Raw genomic sequence first — 27,828 nt, 5'->3', positions numbered from 1 at the left:
TCTCTCTTTCTCTCTCTCTCTCTCTCTCTCTCTCTCTCTCTCTCTCTGTGTGTGTGTGTGTGTGTGTGTGTGTGTGTGTGTGTGTGTGTGTGTGTCAAATAAGGCAAGCTGAAAGTATTGAGTTTTCCTGCACTCAGAAAGATAAGAGTTAAAGGTAAATGAATTGCATACACTGTCTGTTGAAGCATACTAGGTTGCATGAGAATGTTACCACACTAAAAAGTGAATATAATGAAGTCGTGGTCTTCTCTGTTTACATGCTGTGAATTCTCAAAGGAAGTTGTCGTATTATGTTTGTCTCTAAGTACAATAGCAGGAATGCAAATGTTAAACATAGAGGACTATAAATTAGCGGACAATTCCTGTAGGTAAAATAATGAGAGCAGAGAAGTTGTTATGTATCACATTTAAACAAAGAAAAACCACTATTTTCTGCTGAGGTCAACTATTGAAAGCGGGTGCTTATGAATTGTTGCAGCTGGTAAACTTACTTATGATTATCACAGTACATAGAACCCCATGGGGAAATTTTCAAATATTCTAGAAGAATGGAGTGTTAATTAGGTCCTCTAGCACAAAAAAGGCAAATGATAATCAGCAAATTGTTTAATATTTCGTGAAAAATTCAAGTAAAAAATGGAAATCTGACTTAATATTTGTAAGTTTTTTTGTTGTTTTTCTCACCAAAACTGCACAGACGTACTGAACTCTAATTGACAACATTTTTGTAAATGAACACTTAATTGTTATTTAGTCATGAATGGCCACTCTGATATGATGCATAACTAGCCATGCTTAGTAGCTTACCTGGCCACAGTAAAATTTATTTTTACTGTATAGCTTTGTTTTATACAAAGACATAATTATATTTACAAAAAATGAAGAAATATACTTGTTATAAGGTCTTGTAACATCATAACCATTCACCCACAGCTCCATTGTTTATGTACACCATGAATCATTCTTCATGTGTCACAAATATTTACACATAGTGTAGTAGTGTATGGTATATTGTGAAGTGCATATGATGACCCACTGGTCATGCATGTCAACTCCACCCGTTCTTTGGTTGTAATCGATAAAACAGTTTGGTCTTAGATGCTTTTTCTACATCCATTGGAAAGAATTACAGTTCTTGGCTCAGGAGAGACCATTTTGCATCTGCTTGCGAGAAATTCATTTAGAAGTCACTGATGAACCTGAATTAAAGGAGTATAATCTTACTTGAGATGAGGGCTAAGGCTGGGCTGCCTGTCTTTGTTGATGACAGATGCCACTCGACTCCTGCCCATCTTACAGTGGCCATACAAGTTGCTGCAGTAGAGGTTACCACATTGGTTAAAATCACAGTATGGTTTTTACATCTTCCACCTCATGATTCGTTGGATGCAGATCCACTGACAGAGCTCTTCTGGCCACTCCCACACGCATTCCTCCTTATGATTAACTTCAGTGCACACAATGTGGTGCGGGGCTTGGCTACCACTTGCTCCAGGGATCAAATTATCGAGTACTTTATCCATTTTGGGGTTATGTGCCTTTTGAACTTCAGTTATTTGACACACTGTACTACAGCTACAGGGTCATCTACAGCTGTTGACCATTGTTTTTGCATCCCAGAAATTGCAGACTCATTTTAGAGGGAAGTGGCCACAGATTTGCATTGCAGTGATCACCTTCCAGTGAGGATTCATCTACTGACTAGGATGGGATCTCCTCTGCAGTTAGGAGGCCTTTTAAATGGTGTTTGTTTGTGAATGTCTTCACAATCTTCCACTTTACTGTGACCATTATAAAGCAACTTCAGCAGACTGTGAGGAGGCTGGAAACATGGACCATTAAAACTGGTTTTAGGTTCTCACCAGAGAACACTAGGCACATTAATTTTAACCATACACGTTGAAGTATTAACTAATCTGAGCTCACAATGGGGACAACATTTTACGTTTTAAAGACACTGTGTGCTTTTTGGACCTTCTATTTGTCTTGAAATTAACCTGGCTCTCACATCTGAAAGACCTGCATACAAAGGGCTTCAAATCGTTGATATTTTGAAATGCCTCAGTGGAAATATGTAAGATAACAGATCCTGCCTCTTGCAGTTTAACAGGGCATTTGCCAGATCATGGTTGGATTTCAGCGACATGGTTTATGGATTAGCCTGTGTTTTCTACCCCAAAATGTTAGATGTTGTCCCCCATGAGGGCTTATCCACTGGCGCACATCACAGTGCAGTTCAGAGTCTGTGTGAAGAGGCTGGTGACACTACTCTGGATTCTGCAGCACCTCTTCCAGACTCGACAGCCACTGATAATCGCAGTGTTGCCTCAGTCATTGACATTTAGTGTGGTGGTCCACCCAAGCTTTAAGCAGCTCTTCAGGAATTGGCCCCATGTGACCAAATAAATCAGGATACATGCTACTAACTGTCTCAAGGATCTGGATATATGAGGCCACTGAATACACAGCCAGAGATGGAACAAATTGCTGCCTTGGCGTCTTTAGCTGCCCAAAGTGATTTTAAGCTTGACACTGTACAAGGAAACTTGTACCCCAGAGTATGTTTTTATGACACGTTTTTTTCCAATTTTTAGTGTTTACCATAGTTTTATTGTTGTTTATACAGATGGCTCCCAGCAAGGGAATGTCCTCTGTTGTTAAACTGCTTTCCTTGAAACGATTTTCCAAGTGTGCCTCCTGGAACTATTTCACAGGCCTCACAGAACAAAGTTTCTCATCTACTGTATTCTGATTCATTTGGTGCACTAGTCACACCAGTTCATTCAGCTCATCCATGACTCCTTAAAGCAGATACAACACTGAGGCAAAGTGGTAATGTTTTTCTGGGTACCTGGACACATCAGGATATAGTGAAATGACATAGCCGACAAAGCACTCAAAGAAACATGTAAGATGGTGTTTTATGTAGATGTGCCATCCCCTTGCATGCCATCATTTCATTATCTGACAGACAAATCGTGCATCATTATGAAACTGAATAGTTGGAGGTGGTGGAAAACAAACTGATCACTCAAATTGACCACACAGCCATGGTGGACTACATGCCAACCTCACTGATGACAGGAAGTGCTGCTCACCAGACTGCACATATGACATAGCCTTTTATTCCACAGTTTCCTCCTCCTGAAGGAGGATCAACCACTCTTTGAGATTTGTGGTGTGCTACTTTTAGTTCAGCATATTTTGTCTACATGTGTCTTCCATTCTGACATTAGGGCAGTCTTCGGTTTGGCTGGAGATGTGCCCACCATCCTCACTGACACCGACACCAATGTTACATATGTTCTGAAATTTTGTGAACTGTTGGGCCTCATCTCTAAATTACTGAGGAAGGTAGGCAGACTGTAATGCATTATAAACTACTCCACATGTGGGGACAGTCTGGTTCCCATGCCCCTCCTTCCTGCTCCCACCACCATGTGAACCGCATGATGACTTTTCGTCAGTGTGGTGATGCCCATGATGCTGAGTGTCCTTCATCCAAAATCATCTGTCATGAAAAGTTGACAAGGAGTCAACATTTTTTCATCAGCCCATTTCATTGCAAGAATATTGTTAGATGATGCATATGTTAGTTCCCTCTTCCTCAGGTTAGTTCCACCGAAGATGCATGACATACTTTTGCTTGTTGATGACAGAGAACCGATAGAGGTACTCAAGGTACCCTCCACCACACACCGTCAGGTGGCTTGCGGAGTATGGATGTAGATGTAGACAGTTCTGGCAGCATGAGTGATCCTGTCTAGCAGTTCCCTGAATAAGCTGAGAAAGTTGTACCAGTTGTCAATATCAGTAGTTCTCCATTCCCCAATTTCACAATTTGAGCACAATACCTTCACTTGTTGGAAATTTCACAGTCATGCCACCATTTTCTCGCTTCTTTCCAGTATATGTCTTTAGATTATAATAGTACATAACCTCTGTAGAATGTACTTTATTTATCTTCATCTGGCTCTCTTTGATGCGCACACACACACCTCTGAATTGTATAGCAGTGGTGAACTTTCCTCAGTTTATTGTGTGTGTTTTTGGCAAGTTAGTAGGAAAGTGCAAATATCTAGAGATCGCCTTGAATCTTCTCAGCAACATTGTTTTAGCAAAGATTGGAGTCTCAATAATTTTTTTTTTTGACCAGGTGTCATTTTTAAATGATTTTGGTGTTAGCAAAATGAGGATGCAGAGAGCAAAATGTGCCTCTAATTCATCAACTGTTACAGGAAACCAACATTCTTTGTCGCTACTTGAATTGGTAGCCGCTGTTTTCAGTACGTAAGAGTTTGTTTCTCTTCCAACAAAATTATGACTGTTGTTAGAAATTCCTTTGTTAACAATCCATTAGAGACTTGAATTTCTGTAGAATTTTGTCCTAGATGCCATAGAACCGTTGCTTCCATTTTGGGTGTCACGGAGCAAACACTAATTTTAGATGACTAACTACATTGTCCCAGTCCCAGTGAATTGCTTTTGAAAAGTCCATAGCATGTTTTGTTGTCACATTGGCGCATGTTTCTAGTGTCACTGCACTGGTTTCCCAGTTGTCCAAAATGTTACCATTTTTCTCACTATATTATGTATTGCTTGCAGTGGCATAGTCTGTATCACTACTTGAATCACTAAAAATCACTTTCTTCCCAAAAACACCAAATTCTCACAGTTTCTGCTTTGTTGGGGTCCAGCATGTTGCCATTCAGGTGGTACACAGATCACAGACTAAATACATGTAGGCTCGAATTAATGCCTCAATTTCAAAAACATACCTCTAGTGCCATCTAGCATTGTGGGTGCAGAACTATTACAGAAAAGTAAGCTACAGAAGAGTCAGATGTTGCATTTACAGCATGGTGTAGCTGTCATTGTATTGCAGTGCATGGAACTGCTATGACGCCTGTACCCATCGTAATATGTGAATGAGTTAATGAACAACAGACACCATGTGTCATGCATGTAATGATTTTTTAGGTCAAACATCCCTTCATCCAGTCCAGAGAATAATAGCTAGGAGACTCTTGAAGTATAATAATGTCACCCACAAGTGAAACTATTAAATTACCAATGATCAACTGCTGAAGAATTCACTACAAAGTGCCAAGAGCTTATAACACTTCTAAAAGTAGTGGAGCTCACATAATCATAGGTACATAAAGTTGGCTAAAACCTGAAATTGGTTCTTTTAGTGTAAATGTAAGTGTGTATTGGAGGTTGCACTAAAGGGAAATGTAGGTGGTGTATTTGTTGCAGTAGATAAGAAACTTGAATCCAATTAAAGCTACATGTCAGAGTGTTTGGCCAAAGATAGTATCAAGCAAGGGCATCAGTATATACTTGGACCCTTCTATTGACCACCATACTCAACTCTAGGGATAACTGAAAACCTTAGAGAAAAACTCATCTTGCAAGTACATATTTCCCAATCGTACTGTCATCGTGGGAGAGTTCAATCGTGACAGTTGTTTTGTATAATTGCAGTTTTTGGAGTAGGCAGCTCACAGGTCTATGCCATACATCTGTATGTCAAACACTCCAGTACAGACAGACCTACTCTCATTACTGAGGACAGCTGAGCACCATTCCACTCTCCACATGACAACATTCTCTGCAGTAATACTACATTCTTTCTCCAGAACTACATACACTACAGGAAAAAAATAAATGCACCCCCTCAATGAAAAGGTCATTTTACTAACAATTGAGGAGATAGGTAGTTCATCATTGTAGAAGTATATGTTAAGAAATTCAGCACATATGAGACACACTTCACAGTAAAGAATGCCCAAACAGTAACATCAATACAGTGTATACCTCTCTGGCAGCAATGCAGGAGTGTAATCTCCCATGCAAATGATCATCCTGCGATAGATTATCTCAAACATCTTGTACTTTTTCTTGCAATTTGGCAATGATTGTTGCAGGCCCTGGAGAATGAGTAAGTTCCCTCTTCATCATATCCCATACATGTTAAATCAGTGAGAGATCTGGTGATCTTGCTGGCCAGGGTAGTCGTATGTAGGTGTGCATTGTCCTACTGAAAAAGCACATCACCTTCCTTTTGAAGAAGTGGCAGTAGCATGGTGATAACAGGCTGCACTTTGTAGCAGGCACTGATTACTTTACCCTGCTGAAACAAAAAATGTGACTGCAACTTGGAACTGATGGTTCCATACACCATGAAGTCTGTGATGGTACCTCTGTGTCATGGGCAAATGCACTCTGGAATAGGCAACACACAGGTCTATACCATACATGTGCATGTCTAACACTTCCACACATACAAACCTACTCTCATCACTGAAGCACCATTCCAATTTCCGTTTTAACTCTTTCACCAGAATAGCCTGCTTGCCTGGCCAGAGGCACTCGTGATCATAATCCTGCTGCAAGTGGACGATTTCTAACAGTCCCTGATGATGCAGCATGGGCAACATGTTTTTGGATTTCATCCCTGGATGATGTTCGATTGGCCACCACTGCTTGTACACTGCATCGATCTTGATGTGTGCCTACACAATGTGGACATTCAGATCCTGATCTGCAGATGTGGGAATGCTCGGCAGACCACTTCTGAAAGCAGCAACACACCACCAATATGTTGTGCCCAACATTTGCAGCCATCTGTTGATACATCTGTCCAGCTTTCCATAGGCCCATAATGCAATACTGTTCAAATGGAAAGCTGTTCAGTGAGAGTATGTACTTGTTGGTGGGGCATGATTGTACCCTAAATGAATGCTGCAAACTTGGTTCACCCCTAAACTCAGCACAATTTCTGCCTGCAGAGTCATCACAGAGGGTACACAAATTGATCTTCTAATTGCTGATGACCAAGATATGAATCACGAACAGTACAACCCCTCAGTATACACTTATTATTCCCTGGTGCCACTGAACACAGTCCTTGAGTGTGTAGCCTATTTTTTCCCTGCAGTGTAGAATGAATTTTTCAGAAGCCCACTCATGACAGAAATAGAGTAAATCTAATTGCAGAAAATAGAACTGACTTCTCTGAGGATGTCAGTATGGAAACTGGTATCAGTGACTGTTAGGCAGTTGTAGGAATAGTGAGTACCAAAATGCAAAGAGCAATGAAAACAAGTAGAAAAATCTACATGTTCTGTAAATTAACAAAGAGGTAGTAGTGTCGTACATAGAGGAGGGACTTGAAACCATTAGTACTGGGTGGGAGCATGTGGAGAAACCATGGCTGCACTTTAGAACAACAGTTGACCAATCACCAGATACCTATGTCCCCAATAGAATAGAAAGTGATAGGATATACCCTCCATGCTGTCAGTCTCTGTAAGGAAATTTCAAGAGAATCTGTTACTATTGCGTAACATGTGGAAAATAAAGTGCAGACTTATGGATTGTAGATTGCTAAATTCAACCCATTAGGCTGTCAAAAGGGCAACATCTGAAGGACAGATCAAGGTAGTCAGATAGAAAAGAATTTCTTGACTTCTCAAAAGTATTTGACCTACACCACATTAATGCTTATTTAAAAAAGTGTGATCACATGGATTATCAAACAAAGTTTGTGAGTGGATTGAGGATTTCTTGGTAGGTAGAATTCAGTATGTTATCTTGGCTGGAGGGTCAACAGATGTAAAGTAACTTTAGGCAAGCATCAAGGAAGTGTTGCTGTTAACCCTTTGACTGCTGTGGTTGAGTTAACACGTTATGTTTTGCCACTCACTAGATGGTGAGGACATGTTTAAAAGGTGGCCTCCAGGTTTTCCTTAAGCATGATCTATGTATTTATGCATCCTCTTTTGCCAACTTCTAACTACTGTGGATGGATTAATTCCCTATCTTGGTAGACACAGAAGTTTAGTGTATTTATCATATGACATATGTTCCTGTTTGCAAGTTATAATTTCCAAAAATCCTCGTTTTGATAATTTGAAGCATTTGCGAAATATGGTGACTGTTACGATAGCATGATTTCCGATGTGGAGGGATGGAAATGAGCTTCCCATGCTCAACAGTTCACCAATTAAAATATCCAATTGCTTGAGAACAAAATTAGATTTTGTTCTGCTCTCAGTTTTAAATAAAATTTCGAAATCTTATGTACATTTCAAGTACAACGAAGTTCATACAATGTGTTTTTACCTCTGCAAACTCTTTAAAATTTGAGCAATGTTTTATTGGATTTGATGCGGCCCAATAACTGTGACAAACAATAAAAAGAAATTGAACCCTATATTGAGGGAAGATATCAGACAGTAAGATGTGCAAAAATCAGATTTTTCACCAAATAGTTTTCTTAAAATTGGATGATAAGTATTTCATAATGGCTGGAACACTGGTTCTCAGCACAGGCAGCAGCATTTGACAAGCATATAGCAGCAAAAAAGCACACTCAGCACAGAATGCAGAAGCACACTTATAGCAGCAGAAGGGTTAATGTTTTATATTAGTGACCTGGCAGGTCTTACATAGTTTGTTGTGAGCAGTCAATTACAGTTTGAAAACAATAACATTCAAAAATATAATACTAGAGGAGCACAATTGGTCTCACATTTTAGGAAAGCTTAGTTTCATTAATCTATTTCTGGTTTCAAATAAGATTTATTGATGGTTGTCATTTGACATTGGCTGTTCCATGCAAGCATGTGTTTGATTTCCTTGCTAATACAAAAAATTATGATTTTTGGTAAGTGAGCCCATATTGAAAATATGGTGTGCACCACCCATATGATGTATCTCCATTTTATGTAAACCTTCAGAAAATTGTCAAGCAGCCATTGTAAAGGAAGAAAATCTTTTCAACACCTTCGTCTATTAGCTCTTATTACTGTACAACCTGAATTGTATATACAGTTTGACCCTTTATAGGTTTCCGGTCGATTTTTTGACCACATCACGTAGGGCACATTTTCTCATTGATTTACGTTGTGATGTAGTCGTTATGGCTCCAGCACATCAGTGAGAATGTTTTGTGGTTGGAAAAGTGGCCACAGTGTAGTTCACTAAATTCTCAACAGATGGGAGGGGGACATTGTCATTGTGGTTGAAAAATCAAGCACAGAATGTTGCCAACTGCATCAAAGGCATTTATTACCTTTGTTGCTTTGCAGGCAAGTGTATTGTTGTTGTTACATAAATTTTACCCATTTTCTCCTTCTCTGAAGTTTTATCTTTGGAAAAGTGTCAATAGTGTCTTGATATCGAAAGTTAGTAGTCCTGAAATAAGCGTTTTGCAATTACACTGTTCAGCAAGCTCTTCATTTCTGCTATTCTGACCGAGCGAGGTGGCGCAGTGGTTAGCACACTGGACTAGCATTCGGGAGGACGACGGTTCAATCCCGTCTCCGGCCATCCTGATTTAGGTTTTCCGTGATTTCCCTAAAATCGCTTCAGGCAAATGCCGGGATGGTTCCTTTGAAAGGGCACGGCCGATTTCCTTCCCCATCCTTCCCTCACCCGAGCTTGCGCTCCGTCTCTAATGACCTCGTTGTCGACAGGACGTTAAACACTAATATCATCCTCCTCCTCCTCTGCTATTCTGCCAAAATACAGGGCTGTCTGGTTTTGTAAACTGTGACCCAGGAAGGTGTGGTCATCATTCTCATACATGCTTTTTGGTAAGAGAAATGTTGAAAGAACATCACAGAACTTGACATGCAGCCAGTAACTTTTCTGCCGAGATGTTATTTTCAAGTTGTATGCACATTTGGCGTGCTGCAGTATAGAGTGGGACATCCTACATTTTCTTGTGCTTGGCGTTAAGATGATTTGCTTTGAAGTAATTCTTATTTATGAAATATCTATCATAGCTGCTTGTACTATGTACTATATGAGCGTTCAATGTTTTTTTATGGTCATTAGTTTCTTTGTGGTCAATAATTGGTACATTAGTGTAATTTCTTTTGTAGTGAAATGGCTAGACAAAGACTGAACGAAGCAGAGATACTGCAAATTCTTGAATATTCATGTTCTGACATTTCTTTGGATGATTCTGAGTATCGGGGTGATACAGATGCAGAAGATTCATGGATTCATCCTGAACCCAGGGTCAGTCAGTGCCTCCATGATACAGTTCATCCCGTGTAGGGTGGCAGTTCGACAGAGGAATTAGGCTTCAGTGACAGTACCTGTGATGAACGTGAAGATCCTTCAGTTATTACTCAGCCTCCACATTCTTTGACAAGTTCTGATATTCATTCAGATAGTGACTCAGAGACTTACGGCACAGCAATAACACGGTGGCAACATCATTTCAAAAAATGTGGAGTTGCACCAAGAAAATTCAGTGGAAGAGCAGCTCTCAATCTGAACTAGAGGAGCTGAAAGCTATTAATGGTATACCAATTATGACGGGATTCCATTCTCTTCTGAGCATTCACCAGTATTGGTCAACTGACCCCAACTTTCAGGTACCAAGAATTGTAAATGTAATGTCACTCAAATGATTTCTCAAAATTGTTTGTTATTTGCATCTGAATGACAATGAAAAGATGCCCAGTAAAGGTCCTCCAGGCTATGACAAACTTTATAAAGTAAGACCACTTTTGAATCATGTGAATGAAGTTTTCAGAGCATCATTCAGTCCAAGTAGATTCCTTTCAGTAGATGAAAGTATGATAGCATTCAAAGGCAGGACGCCTCTAAAGCAGTACATGCCACTCAAAGCAATAAAGTGTGGCTACAAAGTTTCTGCTATTGCTGCTCTGTAAAAGGATACATGTTGAACCTTCAGATTTATGAAGGAAAGACTGATAAATGTAATATACCCTGCGAGAGAAAGTTGTATTGTCACTTTCATCATCGTTCCAACATTATCGACACTGTTTGTTTTACGATCGTGTTTTCTCCAGCTTCCCTCTCCTATCTAAATTGTTGCAGAAAGGTATTTTTGGATGTGGGATGATTTTATCTTTGAGGAGGTATTTCCTAAAGGGAATTCTTTCAACCAATAAAGAACTCAGTATGGTGGAATCTGACTTCGCTATGTCAGGAGATGTGTTTCTAACAAAATGGAAAGACAGGGGTACTAAGTCAGTCATTGTTGCAAGCGGTATGCACAATCCTACAGAGAAAGCATTTGTTACATGTCGTGACAAGAAGGGGAGGGAGAAAATGATCCCTTGCCCTCAAGCCATTGCTGATTACAACTGCTATGTGGGTGGTGTAGATAGATTTGACCAGCATCATACATCCTACAATGTAGCATGGAAGTCTAGGTGTGGCTGGATGAAAATTTTTATTACTTTACAGATGCAGCAATAGTGAATGCCTATGCTCCGTACAAAGAAACTAGCAGTCATATTTAACCTTCTGGAGCATACTGACAAATGATCTAATTGGTAGTTTTTGTTCCAAATCTAAGACTGCAACTATACCTCACCCAAAAGTCGTTATTAGTGAGAATAAATCACACATCATTTCCAAGGTAAGCTTGTCTCCTACTACTGCAGTACACACGCCTGTGAAAGGTACTTCAAGGAGGTGCACAATGTGCAGTAAATGAGTAAAACTGAATAGAAGTTCTCTTAATTGTTGTTCCTACAAGGTAGCACTATGGAAGCAATGCTTTGCACCATTTTCGGTATGAAATGATTTAGTGTTATTGGATGCACTTTGCTTGGTTATCAAAATAATTTTGAAATGTGGATATACTTACACAATTTAGTTAGAAGGTAAAATTTTTATTTTCAACAGAAAAATTGTTTTGAAAATGTGAATTTTGTTCAAAGTTTCAATGTCAAGCCCAGGAATAAAATTGTTTACCTCCTTCAAGAGATGACTTTTTATTAATATATGAGTTAAATATATGAGTCTAAAGATTGTGGTTGAAAAATCAACCACAAAATATTCAGGTAATGTATGTGACCTGAATAGATTGTGGTCGATTTTTTGCCAAGCAAAAAAATTCGTAAAAATTCCATTTTTGTTTGTCAGTGTAAAAAGCCATATTTTCCTGTGTCCATGAGTAAATATAAACTTAGTAATGTTTGTGTCTGCTGCTTGGAAGGAAAAAATTCTCTGTCAAATGTACAATGTGCAGGGCCGGGCTTTGTTAAGGTAATTCGTGTGATTATGAGCATGTAAACTGTAGTTACTCTGTATGTGGAGAGAGGGTAGTCTGCAAGTAGAATGACCATGAAAGTGAAAACAAAGTAAGTCTAATGTATCAAGTTCTGACTTATAAATGAAACACAACAGCTCATCTAAGTGCAAGTGCAGTAATGTACTATATAGAGAGAATTTCAATGCTGCAGCATTAAGATATAATTGAAATAGTGAAATGTTGAAGGTAGTATTTGATGGTTGCAAAATTGTGGATATATGGATGTTAATATATAGGTAGTTGGCATAAAATATGAGTGGCAGGGGGCCATATGCAAATGGTGTAGGTATGGTAGGGAGATAAAGAAAGAAATTGTTGGCGGCTTGATATATTATGAAGTTAGACTATGGGCAGTAGGTTGAAAACTTTGGTAATGTAGAGCAGAATGGATAAAATTAGGCAAGACTGATCTATAATTTACTCCTGTAAATAGTTTGAGTCTAGAAATAACACATTTCCTTGTGTGCAATTTGTTGTTCCACACTACCTCTGCTAGTTTCAGAAGATGCGTTTCTGATTGTAGGATCCCAGGAAGTAACAGCTGAAGGAGACAGCATGACTTTAGTAAAGAATGGTAAGCAGTACTTAGTTTTTTTATAACTGGTGTAGTTTCTAGTACTATCATGCATGCAGTCACATATTTTGCATTATGTTTACTAGTTTACAAAAATAATTTTTCTGTTTTTGTCTGTCTGTAGCAATTGAAGGACTATTAGCAGTACTGGCCAATTCAAACGCTCTAGTTCAAGCGGGTAAGATCTCAAGAGATTTGTTTCAGAAGTAGTTTGAAGTCTTGAAATAACACATTATCTGAATCAAATTTTAGATGTAACCTTTTGCTTCCTAGTTCCAAAATATGATTTTCTGATTCCAGTGGAACAGTTTGCTGTTCCAGCAGGAGCTTTCCTGTCTAGACTTCGAAGGCAGAGTAAGTTCTGAACAAAATATTATATGACAAGTTTTTAGATGTTGAGACAATATGCTTTATTGTCTAAAATATTGAGCTAGTTCCAAAATCTCATTTGTCCAAAATGATCTGCAGTTCTTGTGTTGCTCTTCTAATTGTGTACACTCTCATATAAAACTATGGAAAAATTAGTTTTCTTTAAGTGTACTTTGGTGTCTTAAAAAGCGTAATGAGTTGGCAATCTCTTATTGACATGACATTGCACTGCCTTTGTTGTTCAGAAGCAAGATACAGTGTTCCTTCGGATATGCATTAATGCTTTCTACTTGGAAGTTTTGAAAAGACTGTGTAGCAGTGTGCGTCAGAAGTGGCCTGACTTGTAGCAGTTGGGTGTCTGGTTTTTCCATCATGACAGTGCCCCTGCTCACACAGCCCTGTCTGTATGACAGCTCTTGACCAAAAATGGTATGACGCCTGATCCTAACCCCCCCAATAATTATGTGACCTCGCCCCATGTGACTTTTTTTTTCCTTCCTAGAATCAAAAGAGACATGAAAGGAAAGCATTTTGCTGATGTTGATGTTGCTGAGGTGAGGGGAAAAAAAAAATGATGGAGGTGCTGTCAAGCACCACAAAAGATGAATTTAAACAATGTTTTAAAAATAGAATAAGAGATTAGCCAAGTATACTAGTCCAACCATGCTTAGGAATGAGGTTCGTGTCATATCAAGTTGCAAATTTAAAGGTGTGTAATTGTAGGCAGTCATTTATCATTAGTACAGATATTGATGTTTTTTATGTCAGAATTAGTCAACAATGGGAACTGGTCAGTTTTTATAATACAATGCTGAATGTAACAGATGATTACCATGAAAAACTGTGTAATTGTTAATGCACTGGACTCAAATTATGGAGACAGAGGATACAGATTCCTGTCTGGCATCCAGACAAAATTTTTTATACAGTTTATGTAATTCGGTTAAGGTAAATGGCAAAGTAGTTCCTTTCAAAGTTTCAGTAGTAATCCCTTGCTTCAACCTTGTCCAGTCTGGATTTGTGGTCTTTCTTTAATAACTTAGTTGTTATAAGGTATTAAACTCTTATTTACTTCTTCATTGTAGGAGTAGAGGAGTATGTCTATAAGATTGTGTTCTTTGAGAGAGATGTCAGGAGTTTCACATGTGTCAGTCCACTTTTAGTGTAGTTGTTATGTTTGTCAGGAAACCACAAAAAACAATCACTTAGGTGGCAGTTCTATTAAACAGACAAACAAATTTCATTAAAACCCTTATGAAAACTGCAAATACCAGCTATCAGTTGTTCTCTTAAACTATTGCAAAGGATTTCCATTGTAAACCAAGTACTACCTTGTAAAGCAAACTGAACACCTGGCTAGTATGGCAGCACTAGTTTACATCCAAGAAGCAGGGGGAGGGGGGGGGGAGAGATTAGCACACAATCCTGCATTCTTAAAAATGGACTGCTGTCACTCACTACATGCCTGTACAATCCACAGAATGAGTGCCTATTTAGAACAATATCAAAAACAGGACATACAATGCATCTCACCTTAGGTGCCCAAGATATATACTGGCATTATACATAAAACTACCATACCTGTCAATGTTGCTATCCTCCTCAGCCATATCTATTGGTTCACAGCCTGCTTTTGTCATGGACAATAATGCCAACTGTTTGTTCAAATCTTAGCTGATTGATTTTATTATATTTTCCGTTTCCCATATGTCAAAGTCTCTCTTCTCCAGTAATCATCACTCACTTATTTGATGTGATACATGGTCTTTATAGCCCTTTAATCTCACAGTATGAGAAACTAGTGTCACAGCAGCCTAATCAAACTGACTACTTAGTCTAATAATTAGTGTTTTTTGTTTGCAATTAGGAGCTTCGGGTTTATTACTAATGACATAAAATTTTTATCTGATTGAAAGATCTGAGAGGAGTTCCACTCAGTCTTGTGAGGCCAAATGAAAAGCTACTTGAATATAAAAACTAGAAAAATTGGTATGCAGGTCACCAAAGTGGTGTTATATTGAAAAACTTGCACCAGGTTGGATAACAGCATCAGCATCAGCTATTATTTTTTATTCTTTCTTCCAGGAGTGTTAGTTGCTGGTAACACAGGAAAACTTCTGTGTAGTTTGGAGGTAGGAGATGAGGTACTGGTCGAAGTAGAGCTGTGAGGACGGGTTGTTGGTGGCACACAGTTGTAATCTGCCAATCTGCAGTGAAGTTTCATTTTTTTCTGGTGTGTGTGTGTGTGTGTGTGTGTGTGTGTGTGTGTGTGTGTGTGTGTGTGTGTGAGAGAGAGAGAGAGAGAGAGAGAGAGAGAGAGAGAGATATATATATATATTACAAGTACAAATCTTATTCTGTGCAAGATTCCAGACTGGTTCTATGAGATTTAGCTCTAGGTGGTAACAGTGTCTGGAGGGGAACAATAACAATTTTCTTCCAGAATATTGATAATGGATTAAACAGGATAAAATTGGTGCTCCTTAATTAAAGCCAAAAGTTTTTCTCGCCTTGTCTGTGTGTATCAGGTGCATCAAAAAGGACTTCACAGCTTTGAAAATTCATGCTGATTTTTTCATTTAACGTACATATGGTTTTTGGTATCATTTTATAACGATATACATTGCTTTGTTTTATAACTAAAGAGATTCGGTGTGCTTCCATTCATTATGCAGCAATCAGAAGTCAATTTCTTGGCAAACTCGCTGCAGGACATCAGAGACAACTTGTTCAGTTGCGAGATAGGTTCTAGCTCGGAGCTCTGGTGGAGAAGCCGGTAAGGGTGGAACAAACATGGTATCCTTGATGAATCCCCAAGAGTTGTCGGTTAGGCCGTAAGTGAGAGTGCATCGCGAGTTCTTGCTGCTAATAAGGCGAGTACGCTGTTCTTTTATTACATATTTTTACAAGCTTCAAACAGGAGCGACTTCAGTAATGGATAGGAACTGTGATTGCTGTGTACAGATGTGAGTTGAGTTGTTTACCCTTCGCTCACAGCTCCAGGCTGTGTTGCCTTCCGTCACACAGCTTGAGGCTGCTGCCAAGGGGCATCACTGTGGGGGGTCGTCCCACGTGTCCCACGATTAGTCCAGTGCTATGGCCGCCCCGGGTACTGCTGGCACTGAGGTGGATCCCTCACCCGTGGTCAAGTGGGAGATCAGTCCAGAGTCTGGCAGGCAGCAAAAGACTTTCCGAGGGACCGATTGTAGGGCCTCCCCAGTTCATTTGATGAACAGGTTTCTGGCGTTATCTGTGGCTTATGAAGTCTCTGAGCTGGATGCAGTCATCCACCCTGTTCCAGAGGAAGCTTCTTGGCCTGCAGGATCTGAGTATTCACCGAGGGTGGGTTTGCTGCTAGTTGGGAGCTCCAACGTTAGGCACATAATGGGGCTCCTTAGGAACATGGCTGCCAAGGAGGAGAAGGAAGCCAGTGTGCACTCCATGTGCATATCAGGGGGAATCATTCCGGAGGTGGAAAGGGTGCTTCCAGATGCCATGAAGAGTACAGGCTGCAGCCAACTGTAGGTGGTGGCCCATGTTGGTACCAATGATGTGTGTTGCTTTGGATCAGAGAAGATTCTCTCTGGTTTCGGGCAGTTATTGGAAATGGTAAAGACTGCCAGTCTAGCTTGCGAGATTAAGGCGGAGCTCACCATCTGCAGCATCGTCGACAGAACCAACTGTGATCATGGGGGCTGTGTGGAATGGACTGGGCGGTTTTTTAGGTTAGAGGGCCTTGGGAAACCACAGAAAGGGTGTCTGTCTAAAAGGGGGCTGGTAAAACACAGTAAGGTAGTTGTAGAAATGATCGGTATTGTAGTTGTAAATTGTCGTTGCTGTGTCGGGAAAGAACCAGAGCTCCAAGCCCTACTAGAAAACACTGAAGCTCAAATAGTTATAAGTACAGAAAGCTGGCTAAAACTGGAAATAAGTTCAGATGAAATTTTTTCAAACAACCTGACAGTGTTTAGAAAGGATAGATTAAATGCAGTTGGTGGTGGAGTATTTATTGCTGTTTACTTTGTAGTGAAGCTGAAGTAGATAGTTCCTGTGAAATAGTATGGGTAGAGGTTATACTTGACAAGCGGACTTAACTATTAATTGTATTGTTTTACCAATCCCCTGACTCAGAAGATATAGTTGCTGAACTGTTCAAAGAAAATTTGAGTCTCATTTCACTCATACAATTATAGTCGGTGGTGACTTTAATCTATCCTCGATATGCTGGAAAAATTATATGTTTAAAGCTGACGGCAGGCATAAAACATAATCTGAAATTGTACTGGATGATTTCTCAGAAAATTATTTTAAACAATTAGTTTATGAACCCACTCGAAGCATAAATGGTTGCGAAAGCATACTTGACCTCTTAGCAATAAATAATCCTGGACAAATATGGAATATCATGATGAATACAGGGATCAGTGACCACAAGGCAGTAGCTGCTAGGCTGAATACCGTAACACCTACAGTCCTCAAAAAGAAACCCAAAGTACATCAGTTTAAAAAAGCTGATAAAGATGCTCTTAATGCCTTTTTAAGAGACAGTCTCCATGCCTTCCGATCTGATCACGTAAGCGTACAAAAGATGTGGAATGATTTCAAAGAGATAGTATTGATGGCAATTGAGAGATATATGCCACATAAATTAATAAATGATGGTACTGATCCCCCCCATGGTACACAAAATGGGTCAAATCACTGTTGCATAAGCAGCGAAAGAAGCATGCCAAATTTAAAAGAACGCAAAATCCCCAAGATTGGCAAAATTCTGCAGAAGTTTAAAATATAGTGCATACTTCAATGTGAGATGCTTTTAATAATTTCCACATGAAAACTCTGTCTCAGAATCTGGCAGAAAACCCAAAAAGATTCTGGTCATACATAAAGCACACCAGTGGCAAGACACAATCAATACCTTCACTGTGCAATAACAACGATGAAGTCACTGATGACGGTGCCACTAAAACAGAGTTATTAAACTCGGTTTTCTGAAACTCCTTTGCCAAAGAAGACAAAGTAAATATTCCTGAATTCCAATCAAGAACAACTGCCAAGGTGAGAAACATAGAAGTAGATTTCCATAGTGTAGCAAAGAAGCTTAAATCACTTAATAAAGGCAAGGCCTCTGGTCCAGATTGTATAACAGTCAGATTCCTTTCAGAGTATGCTAATACAATAGCTCCATATTTAGCAATTATATACAACCGCTCATTCACAGAAAGTTCCATATCTAAAGAATGGAAAGTTGCTCAAGTCACATCAATATCCAAAAAGGGAAGTAGGAGTAATCCGTGGAATTACAGGCCCATATCACTGATGTCGATTTGCAGTAGGGTTTTCGAACATAAGTGCCTCAAAGAAAATGATTTATTGACACGTAGTCATCACGGACTAAAAAAATATCATTCTTGCAAAACACAACTAGCTCTTTATACTCATGAAGTAATGAGTGTTATCAACGGGGATGTCAAATTGATTCCATATTTTAGATTTCCAGAAGGCTTTCGACACCATTCCTTACAAGTGTCTTCTAACCAAACTGCATGCCTATGGAATATTGTCTCAGTTGTGCAACTGGATTCGTGATTCCCTGTCAGAAAGGTCACAGTTTGTAGTAATAGATGGAAAGTCATTGAGTGTAACAGAAGTAATATCTGGCATTCCCCAAGGATGTGTTATAGGCCTTCTATTGTTCCTGATCTGTATTAACAACATAGGAGACAATCTGAGTAGCCTTATTAGATTGTTTGCAGATGGTGCTGACATTTACTGTCTTGTAAAGTTGTCAGGTGACCAAAACGAATTGCAAAATGATTTAGATAAGATATCTGTATGGTACGAAAAGTGGCAATTGACTTTGGATAAAGAAAAGTGAGAAGTTATTCACATGAGTACTAAAAGAAATGAGCTAAATTTCGGTTATGCGATAAGTCACACAAATCTTAAGGCTGTAAATTCAATTAAATACTTAGCGATTACAATTACAAATAACCTAAATTGGAATGATCACATAGATAATGTTGTGGGTAGAGCGAACCAAAGACTGCAATTAATTGGCAGAACACTAAGAAGGTGCGACAGGTCTACTAAAGAGACTGATATTTATCAAAGTCAGAAACATGATGGTCCGCATTTCTCCTCCTTACACGTGGCATCACAACAACGTTTCACCAGGCAACACCGGTCAACTGCTGTTTGTGTATGAGAAATCAGTTGGAAACTTTCCTCATGTTAGCACGTTGTAGGTGTCGCCAGCCTTGTGTGAATGCTCTGAAAAGCTAATCATTTGCATATCACAGCATCATCTTCCTGTCAGTTAAATTTCGCATCTGTAACACGTCATCTTTGTGGTGTAGCAATTTTAATGGCCAGTAGTGTATTAATGTGTACTGCATACAATGGGTTTGGATAATAAAGTGGTGGCTATGACACACATCCATACAAAGGCAAAATTCCTTAAATTGATGTGCAGTAAATGTGGTAGCATTATCAGTCACTACAGACCACAAAGAGCCAAACTTGCTGAAAATTCCCTGTAAGTTTTGGATCACTGCTTGATTTGTCACAACCCTGGTGGGTAACAACCAGACAAGTTGAGTAAAGGCACCCACATAAATTAGAATAAATCTGTTCTCTGCCTTCGAACTAGCCACTGGGCCCATAAAATCGGTGTACATTTGCTGAAAGTATCTTTCTACTACTTGGACACCAAATATCTGCTCTTGCTTATTGTCCTGGTCCTGGTTTACTAACAGCTCACACCTCAAAACTTGCTATTTGCTTATGAACCTTGTTATTGATTCATGCCTGTATCTGACTAAGGGAACCAATTCCATAGGCACAATTATATTGAACTCTACTTCTGCATGCCTTACAGCAACCACTTTGTCTCTCAGATTGTAGGGTTTTATGCATTTTCATTTCTGTAGCCTCTCCTAAGTTTTAAAAAAGGCATTTTTTTCCTGATCCAGAAACTCACTAATGTCACAAAATCAATAAGTGAGGAATCTGAGTAAGGGTTGTAGTCACCAGGGGCCTCAAACAACTATCTACCAGCAGCTGATTATCTCAATGATTCTTCTCACTCCCCTCAAACATTTGACTCAGCCCATCTGCCACAATATTCAATATATTACTGACTTCAAACTTAAAAGTTAAAATACTGGTAGCCCACCTGGCAGTGCAATCAGTTTTCTTGGTCTGGCAAACACCCAGCTGAGGGCTTGATTGTTTCCAAGATGAACTAATGGTGTCCACTAGACTATGAAAGCTTCTCTGGACCAAGCAAACTGCTAGGGCCTCCAGTTCATAGAAAGAATATATTTTCTCCAACTCGTTGAACACTCTTTAGGCGTAGGTGACAACCTTGTTATCCCCTTCCTGTTCCCACAGCAGAACTGTTCCTACCCCCAGACCCAATGCATTAGTTGGCAAAATGAATTCAATGTTGAAATCCGGTAGAGCCAATACCAGTGCTGGCTTTAATGCTTCTCATAAGACCACAAAGACAGATTCATGGGAAGGCCCTACCCCAGAAATTTACTTGCTTTTTTAAGAAGTTTGTTAAGGGGCCTGCTTTCTCTGCAAAGCCACTAATAAATGTCCTAAAAAATTGACCATACCTACAAATTGATTGATGGCTTTCACTCTCCTCGTATCAACACAAATTCCTTCCCCTGAAACTAAATGTCGCAGGAAGTATGTAAAAGAACATACAAAAAGAATGTTCTGAGGATTGACTGTTAGTCCTGCCTTCCTTACTCACTCAAACACCTCCCGCAAATGCTGTATATGTTCATGCATCTTGCTACTATAGATCATCCAAGTATTGGTAAACATAATTAATTTTTATGTCTGAAAACACAGCATCCTTGAGCTGGGAAAGAACTGTTGCTAGCCTCAAAGGTTCACAACCAAACTCAAGTAATTTCCAGTTCTTCATGAACTCAGTAATTGGTTTTGAAGCCGCCTCTAAAGGTATTTGATTATAAGCCTGGTTGATATCTAACGTGGTAAATAACCACACTCCCTTAAACCATCTGAAACACAAGTGTAAATTCGGTAGCGGCACTAATCTCTATATCACCATTTTGTTTAATTCATAATAGTCCACTACTGGACGGTACTTGGCATTGGATTTAGGCACCAAGAAGCTGCGAGCAGCATGTAGGGACTTAAATGGTCGAATTATACCCTGTTCTAGCATCCTTTCCATGTGTTTCCTTAATACCTCCATCTTTGGTGCTGACAATCTGTAGGGTATTTTCTTGACTGGAATCTGATCTATTAATTCGATCTGATACTGTGAAAATCCAGCAACCCCAATTCGTTGGTTAACACATCTAGAAATTCTACAGAATGGCCTTCTACATCTACATCTACACCTACATGACTGCTCTGCAAATCACAGTTAAGGGCCGGGCAGAGGATTCATCGAACCAACTTCACACTAAATCTCTGTTATCCCACTCTTGACCAGTGCACAAAAAAATGAACACCTATATCTTTCCATGCAAGCTCTGATTTCCCTTATTTTGTTATGATGATTGTTTCTCCCTATGCAGGTCAGCGTCAACAAAGTATTTTCACATTCGGAGGAGAAAGTTAGTGATTGAAATTTCATGAGAAGATCCCACTGCAGCGAGAAACACCTTTGTTTTAATTATTTCCAACCCAAATCCTGTAGTGTTTCCATAACACATTCTCCTCCATTTCTTGATACTACAAAATGTGTTGCTCTTCTTTGAACTTTCTTGATGTGCTCCATTAATCCTATCTGGCAAGGACTACACACCATGCAGCAGTACTCCAAAAGAGGATGGACAAGTGTAGCATAGGCAGTTTCTTTAGCAGATCTATTGCATCTTCTATGTGTTCTGCCAATAAATTGTAGTCTTTGGTTCGCCTTCCTCACAGCATTTTCAGCGTGTTATTTCCTATTTAAGTTGTTTGTTACTGTAATTTCTAGGTATTTCATTGAATTTACAGCCTTTGGATTTGATTGATTTATTGTGTAACTGAAGTTGAATGGGGTCTTTTTAGCACCCACGTGATGACCTTTCACTTTTCATTATTTGGGGTCAACTGCCAATTTTCTCACCATACAGATATCTTATTTAAATAATTTTGCGGTTCGTTGTTATCTTCAGATGTCTTTAATAGGTAATAAATACAACATCATCTGCAAACAGCATAAGACAGCTGCTCAGATTGTCTACTGAATCATTTATATAGGTAAGGAACAGCAGAGGGCCTGTAACACTACCTTGAGGAACACCGAAAATCATTTCTGTTTTACTTGAAGACTTTTCATTTATTACTGTAAGCTGTGACTTCTCTGACAGGAAATCATGAATCCAGTCATTAACTGAGACAATATTCCATAAGCACGCAATTTGATTGCAAGTTTCTTGTGAGGTATGGTGTCAAAATCCTTCTGGGAATCTAGAAATATGGAATCACTTTGAAATCCCTTTCCGATAGTACTCAGCACGTCACGTGAGTAAAAGACTAGTTGTGTTTCACAAGACTGATGTTTCCTAAATCCGTTTTCACTGTGTGTCAATAGACAGTTCTCTTCAAGGTTATTCATAATGTTCAAACACAACATATGTCACAAAATCCTTCTGCATATCAACGTTAAGGACATGGGCCTGTAATTTAGTGAATTGCTCCTATTGCCTTTCTTGAATGTTAGTGTGACCTGTGCAATTTTGGTACAGATTTTTCATCAAGCGAGTGGTTGTCTATGATTGTTAAGTAAGTAGCTTTTGCATCAGCATACTCTGAAAGGAACCTAACTGATATACAACCTGGACTGGGAAATTTGCTTTTATCAAGTGATTTAAGTTGCTTCAGTACTCCAAGGATATCTACTTCCAAGTTACTCATGTTGGCAGCTGTTCCTGAATTCTGGAATATTTACTTCATCTTCCGCGGTGGAAGAATTTCAGTACATTGTGCTTAGTGACCCTGCTTTAGTAGCACTGTCATTGATAGTATTACCATTGCTATTGTGCAGTGAAGGCATTGATTGTACCTTGCCTGTAGCATACCTTACATACTGCCAGAACCTGTTTTTTGTATAGGTTTCGAGACAGTTTCATTGTGGAAACTGGTATAACCATCTCACATCGAGGTTTGCACTACATTTCGAGCTTCTGTAAAAGGTAGCTAATTGTGGGGATTTTGCGTTCATTTAAATTTGGTGTGCTTCTTTTGGTGTTTCTGCAACAGCGTTCTGACCTCTTTTGAATACCACAGGGAATCAGTTCTGTGTTTTGTTAATTTATTTGGTATAAATCTCTCAGTTGCTGTTGATATTATTTTTTTGAATTCAAACCATATCTGGTCTAGATTTACATTGTTAATTTGGAAGGAGTGGAGGTTGTCTCTCAGGAAGTGTCAAGCGAATGTTTAGCTGCTTTTTTGAATAGATATATTTTTCATTTATTTTTGGTGGATTTAGGATATTCAGTCTTGCTATGACAACCGTGTGTTCACTATTCCCTTTGTCCATTTTGATGCTTGTTACTAGCTCAGAATTATTTGTTGCTAAGAGGACAGGTTTGTTTTCACAACCATTTATTATTTGAGTATGCGCATGAACTAATTGCTGGAAATAATTTTCAGGGGATACATTTAGCACAATTTCTGGTTATGTTTTATGTGTACATCCAGATTTAAATGTGTATTTTTGCCAGCATATTGAGGTTAAATTGAAGTAACCACCAACTGTAATGTATAGGTTGGGTACATGTTTGAAAGTAACTTACATTTTCTTTGAACCTTTCATAAACTCATCTGAATGCTGGACCTCTAATGAATCTGACTACTCCACACAACCTACCTCCACACTAAGTACATCAGCTGCCACCATCATCGTCCCTCCTTGCCCATGCCAGCGAAACTAGAAGAACCTTTATGATGTAAACTTGAAATTAAAGTGCAGTCCTGGCCATTCAGTAAACAGATCCACCTCCACTTTAAAAAACAGCCCCCCCCCCCCCCCCAATACAGGCAGTGACTAAATTTTCAGTTACCTTTAACTTCTCAGCAGTCAGATATTGTCCACACTCTGCTACAAACTTTCTCTCTTCCACATTCCCTGATGCTGCAAAAACCATTTATAATAGGCTGCTGAGACAATACTGCCTAATTCCAACAGAATGCAGACTGGTTCCTTATTCTATGCTGCACGTACCAGTGGCAAGTGTGGAATCCCTTTAATCAGTTTGCTTCCCCCTTGGCATAATTGTCACAATTCTTCTCCTTGGCTTACCTTACTCATGCATTCACTTATATGTCACTGTTTGCCACACTTCCAATGAATTATCTTATGTGAGCCCCTATCTACTGTCCTTTATAAATCACAGCTTCCTTGCTGTGCCTTTCTATTGAAGCCATGCTCCTTCAGCCTCCCCTCTAACTCAGCACTCTCCCAAGTTCTCCCTTTTACACAGTGGCTGTCTCTAAGGGAATCCACAAATTCTGTGGCCTGCATTTGTCTCACTACTTCATGTAATTGAACCAATGTAATGGGGATTTGACAAAATATCGCATGCTGCCTACTCTCAGGTTTCAACCCCCCTAAAATATGACTTATTACCTGCTCTTTGGTATTTCAGTTCCGAGCTTACCATACTTATTTTAACTCACTTCATATGATTTAGTACTGACTCATGAGTCATCTGTTCATGTCCATAGTGACAATAAATTAAATCTTGCACAGCTCTGGCTGCAATTAACCTGCAAATTCTAGTCCTAAACTGTTTCCATGTATTGTTTTCTTCTATGCAAAAAATCATTACGCAAATTATCCTTTGCTTGAACAGCAATGTATCTCAAAGGACCCAAGTCACTCATGTCCATGGTCTGTGCTCTATTCTGAAGCTCCACTGTAAAGTGAATAAAAAAATATACCATGTGATCAACTGAATTCAATGAAAAATGGGAACATTCGTTTAAAATTTCCTGTAACAAGTTCTGCATTTTCACAAACAGAGTATCGGGGATCATTCACCCTGCCTCACTATTGTGATCCCTCAAATTAACTTCGCCATCTATGACCCTTAATCTTCTATTACTGGTCTGGAACCATTCTTGATTAATGTTACTATATGGTACTTAAGTATGTGCCTGTATCTTTTCCACACCCACCAAATCAGTCATTCTATATAGGTAGTGAATAAAACGGGCCTGCATCCTCTGTATTTGATTAGGCACCCAAGTATCTTCACTCAGAAGGACCTTTGTCATTTCCTCAAATCCAGCATTAATTGCAGCAGCAGTTGAACGTACCTCATGGGGCACTTTAATTTGTCGCGCCTCCAGCAAGTGACTATTTGACTTATTTGTTGAAGCAGCTCGCAGACAGTGCTGTTAACCTTTAACTTCCATTGTTGTAATTCATAAATTAACTCTTCTCATCTCAAATAATGAATCAATCAAGCATTCTGTGCTACCAAAATGTAATGTGTGGGGTTCAATGGACAGGATAAAGTGGTAGAACTGATTGAGTGAGTTAAGGTTGACATTTGGGCACTTATTAATTTATTAATAACTTTAGTCAAGATCAATACAAAAGTGCAGTTTTACTTTAACAGTATGCCTCTTCTAATAACTGAAATCAAACTGAGGACAGCAAAATGTTTTGAACACACTAGCTGAACAAAATTCTACAGCATTTAGTATCACAATAAATTAAGCATAAACACAATGACCAGTGGAACAAGTATTTCCAATTTTTAGTCACTTTTAACATCAGTATTAACAACTAATTTACTTTAAAATACGGTAAAATTTCAGTTTAACTGCATTTCAAGGAAAAAGTGTTCATTTTAACAATTTACAAACAGATTGGTACCAAATCTGAATTTACATAGAACCATGAGCCGACTATACCTTCAGGGGGCTCACCACTCTTTGGTGAGTTCATGCTTGGCTATGATGGCCATGGAGCCCCCCAGCCTTTGCAGCACCTTTTCTCTTCCATGCTGCATGTCTATGCTCCTGCTGTTCTTTTTTCCTCTCCCTTGGGGAACATGTCTGGGATATTTTTTAGAATGTGTTCTGAATTTTCAGTAGCCTGACATCAGAACAGTCCCTCCACTGTTTTCTTATCTTTTTCTTTGTTTTCCTTCTCCTATCCTTCCTCCAATTCAGTGTTTGAGGTTCCTCTTTGCTTCTTCTTCCTCCCTGTGCACTCCTGAAGGCCAGCCCATTTGTACTGCACATAAGAGGTGACTGGGTAATGCGTAGTTCCCAGGCCTACGTTGACAGGTAGAGTTTGCATGTACCCCTGGTACAGGTCAGGCTCAGGGAGGGGTGATTGCCTGAGTTGTTGCCTTCCCAAACTGCCAATTGTTCCCTCTGTCAGGAGTTCAGGAGGTATGACCTGAGGTGTGAACAATCACTTTAAGGCGGATGAGGCCCCCCTCCTCCCTGAGGGGGGGGGCACCAATTGGAAGGAGCGCACCATCAGAGGCACTAGCAGTCATGGGGGATTTTCTCGCAATTCTGTAAAGTAGGTCAAATTTATTTTCACTGCAGTGAAAGCTTTGTGGAATGCACCTATTAATAGTGTTCTATAGTTACATTGTGTAGTAACTGTGAATGATTGTCTCAAGTAATATCACACCATTTTGGAGTATATCAGGCAAATGCAGGGTTATAAATACAAAGTCAAATAGGGGTAATGCAGGAGTAGGCTTAATAATGAATTAAAAAAAACTAGGAATGCGGGTAAGCTACTACAAACAGCATAGTGAACGCATTATTGTGGCCAAGATAGACACAAAGCCCACGCCTACTACAGTAGTACAAGTTTATATGCCAACTAGCTCTGCAGATGATGAAGAAATTGAAGAAATGTATGACGAAATAAAAGAAATTATTCAGATAGTGAAGGGAGATGAAAATTTAATACTCATGGGTGACTGGAATTCGGTAGTAGGAAAAGGGAGAGAAGGAAACGTAGTAGGTGAATATGGATTGGGGATAAGAAATGAAAGAGGAAGCCGCCTGGTAGAATTTTGCACAGAGCACAACTTAATCATAGCTAACACTTGGTTCAAGAATCATAAAAGAAGGTTGTATACATGGAAGAAGCCTGGAGATACTGACAGATTTCAAATAGACTATATAATGATAAGACAGAGATTTAGGAACCAGGTTTTAAATTGTAAGACATTTCCAGGGGCAGATGTGGACTCTGACCACAATCTATTGGTTATGAACCGTAGATTAAAACTGAAGAAACTTCAAAAAGGGGGGAATTTAAGGAGATGGGATCTGGATAAACTGACTAAAGCAGAGGTTGTACAGAGTTTCAGGGAGAGCGTAAGGGAACAAATGGCAGGAATGGGTGAAAGAAATACATTAGAAGAAGAATGGGTAGCTTTGAGGGATGAAGTAGTGAAGGCAGCAGAGGATCAAGTAGGTAAAAAGAAGAGGGCTAAAAGAAATTGGCTTAGAATCTAGTGCAAAGCAAGCGGAAGTTCTGAAAAATGTTGGTAGGTACCGCCACAACTAACTTCTGCCGTCGAATATATGTAGCGCTATACAAGCATGCTTTGTGGGCACAAAGATAAATACTAGTGCCGAAACCTCTGCATCAGTAAATAAATTTAAAAAAAAGGTAGAAGATGAGCTTTTTTTTCTCCACCCTGAGTTTTGACCACTGCATTTTCATACATTATCCAACGAAGTAAATACAAATTCCGTATTGTTCATCTTCGAATGTAGCAGAATTTCAATGTACTACGAAAATCCGACTGGCAAGACTGTTAGG

At 39.3% G+C, this 27,828-nt stretch overlaps 1 protein-coding gene across 2 annotated transcripts in view; it reads left to right on the top strand.

The window, feature by feature from the left end:
* LOC124555454 overlaps positions 1-27,828 on the top strand; it is an 83,897-nt gene that overhangs the window by 40,419 nt on the left and 15,650 nt on the right. For both annotated transcript variants that reach the window (XM_047129376.1, XM_047129375.1), the window contains 3 exons: positions 12,615-12,665; positions 12,790-12,843; positions 12,966-13,019. In XM_047129376.1, coding sequence (XP_046985332.1) covers positions 12,615-12,665; positions 12,790-12,843; positions 12,966-13,019 — 159 coding nt within the window. The remainder of the gene's footprint in view (positions 1-12,614; positions 12,666-12,789; positions 12,844-12,965; positions 13,020-27,828) is intronic.

Source organism: Schistocerca americana, chromosome X (genome assembly GCF_021461395.2).
Source record: "Schistocerca americana isolate TAMUIC-IGC-003095 chromosome X, iqSchAmer2.1, whole genome shotgun sequence".
NCBI classification, from domain to species: Eukaryota; Metazoa; Arthropoda; class Insecta; order Orthoptera; family Acrididae; genus Schistocerca; species Schistocerca americana.
Note: the sequence above shows the minus strand (reverse complement) of the source record. Positions and strands in the feature narration are given on the sequence as shown.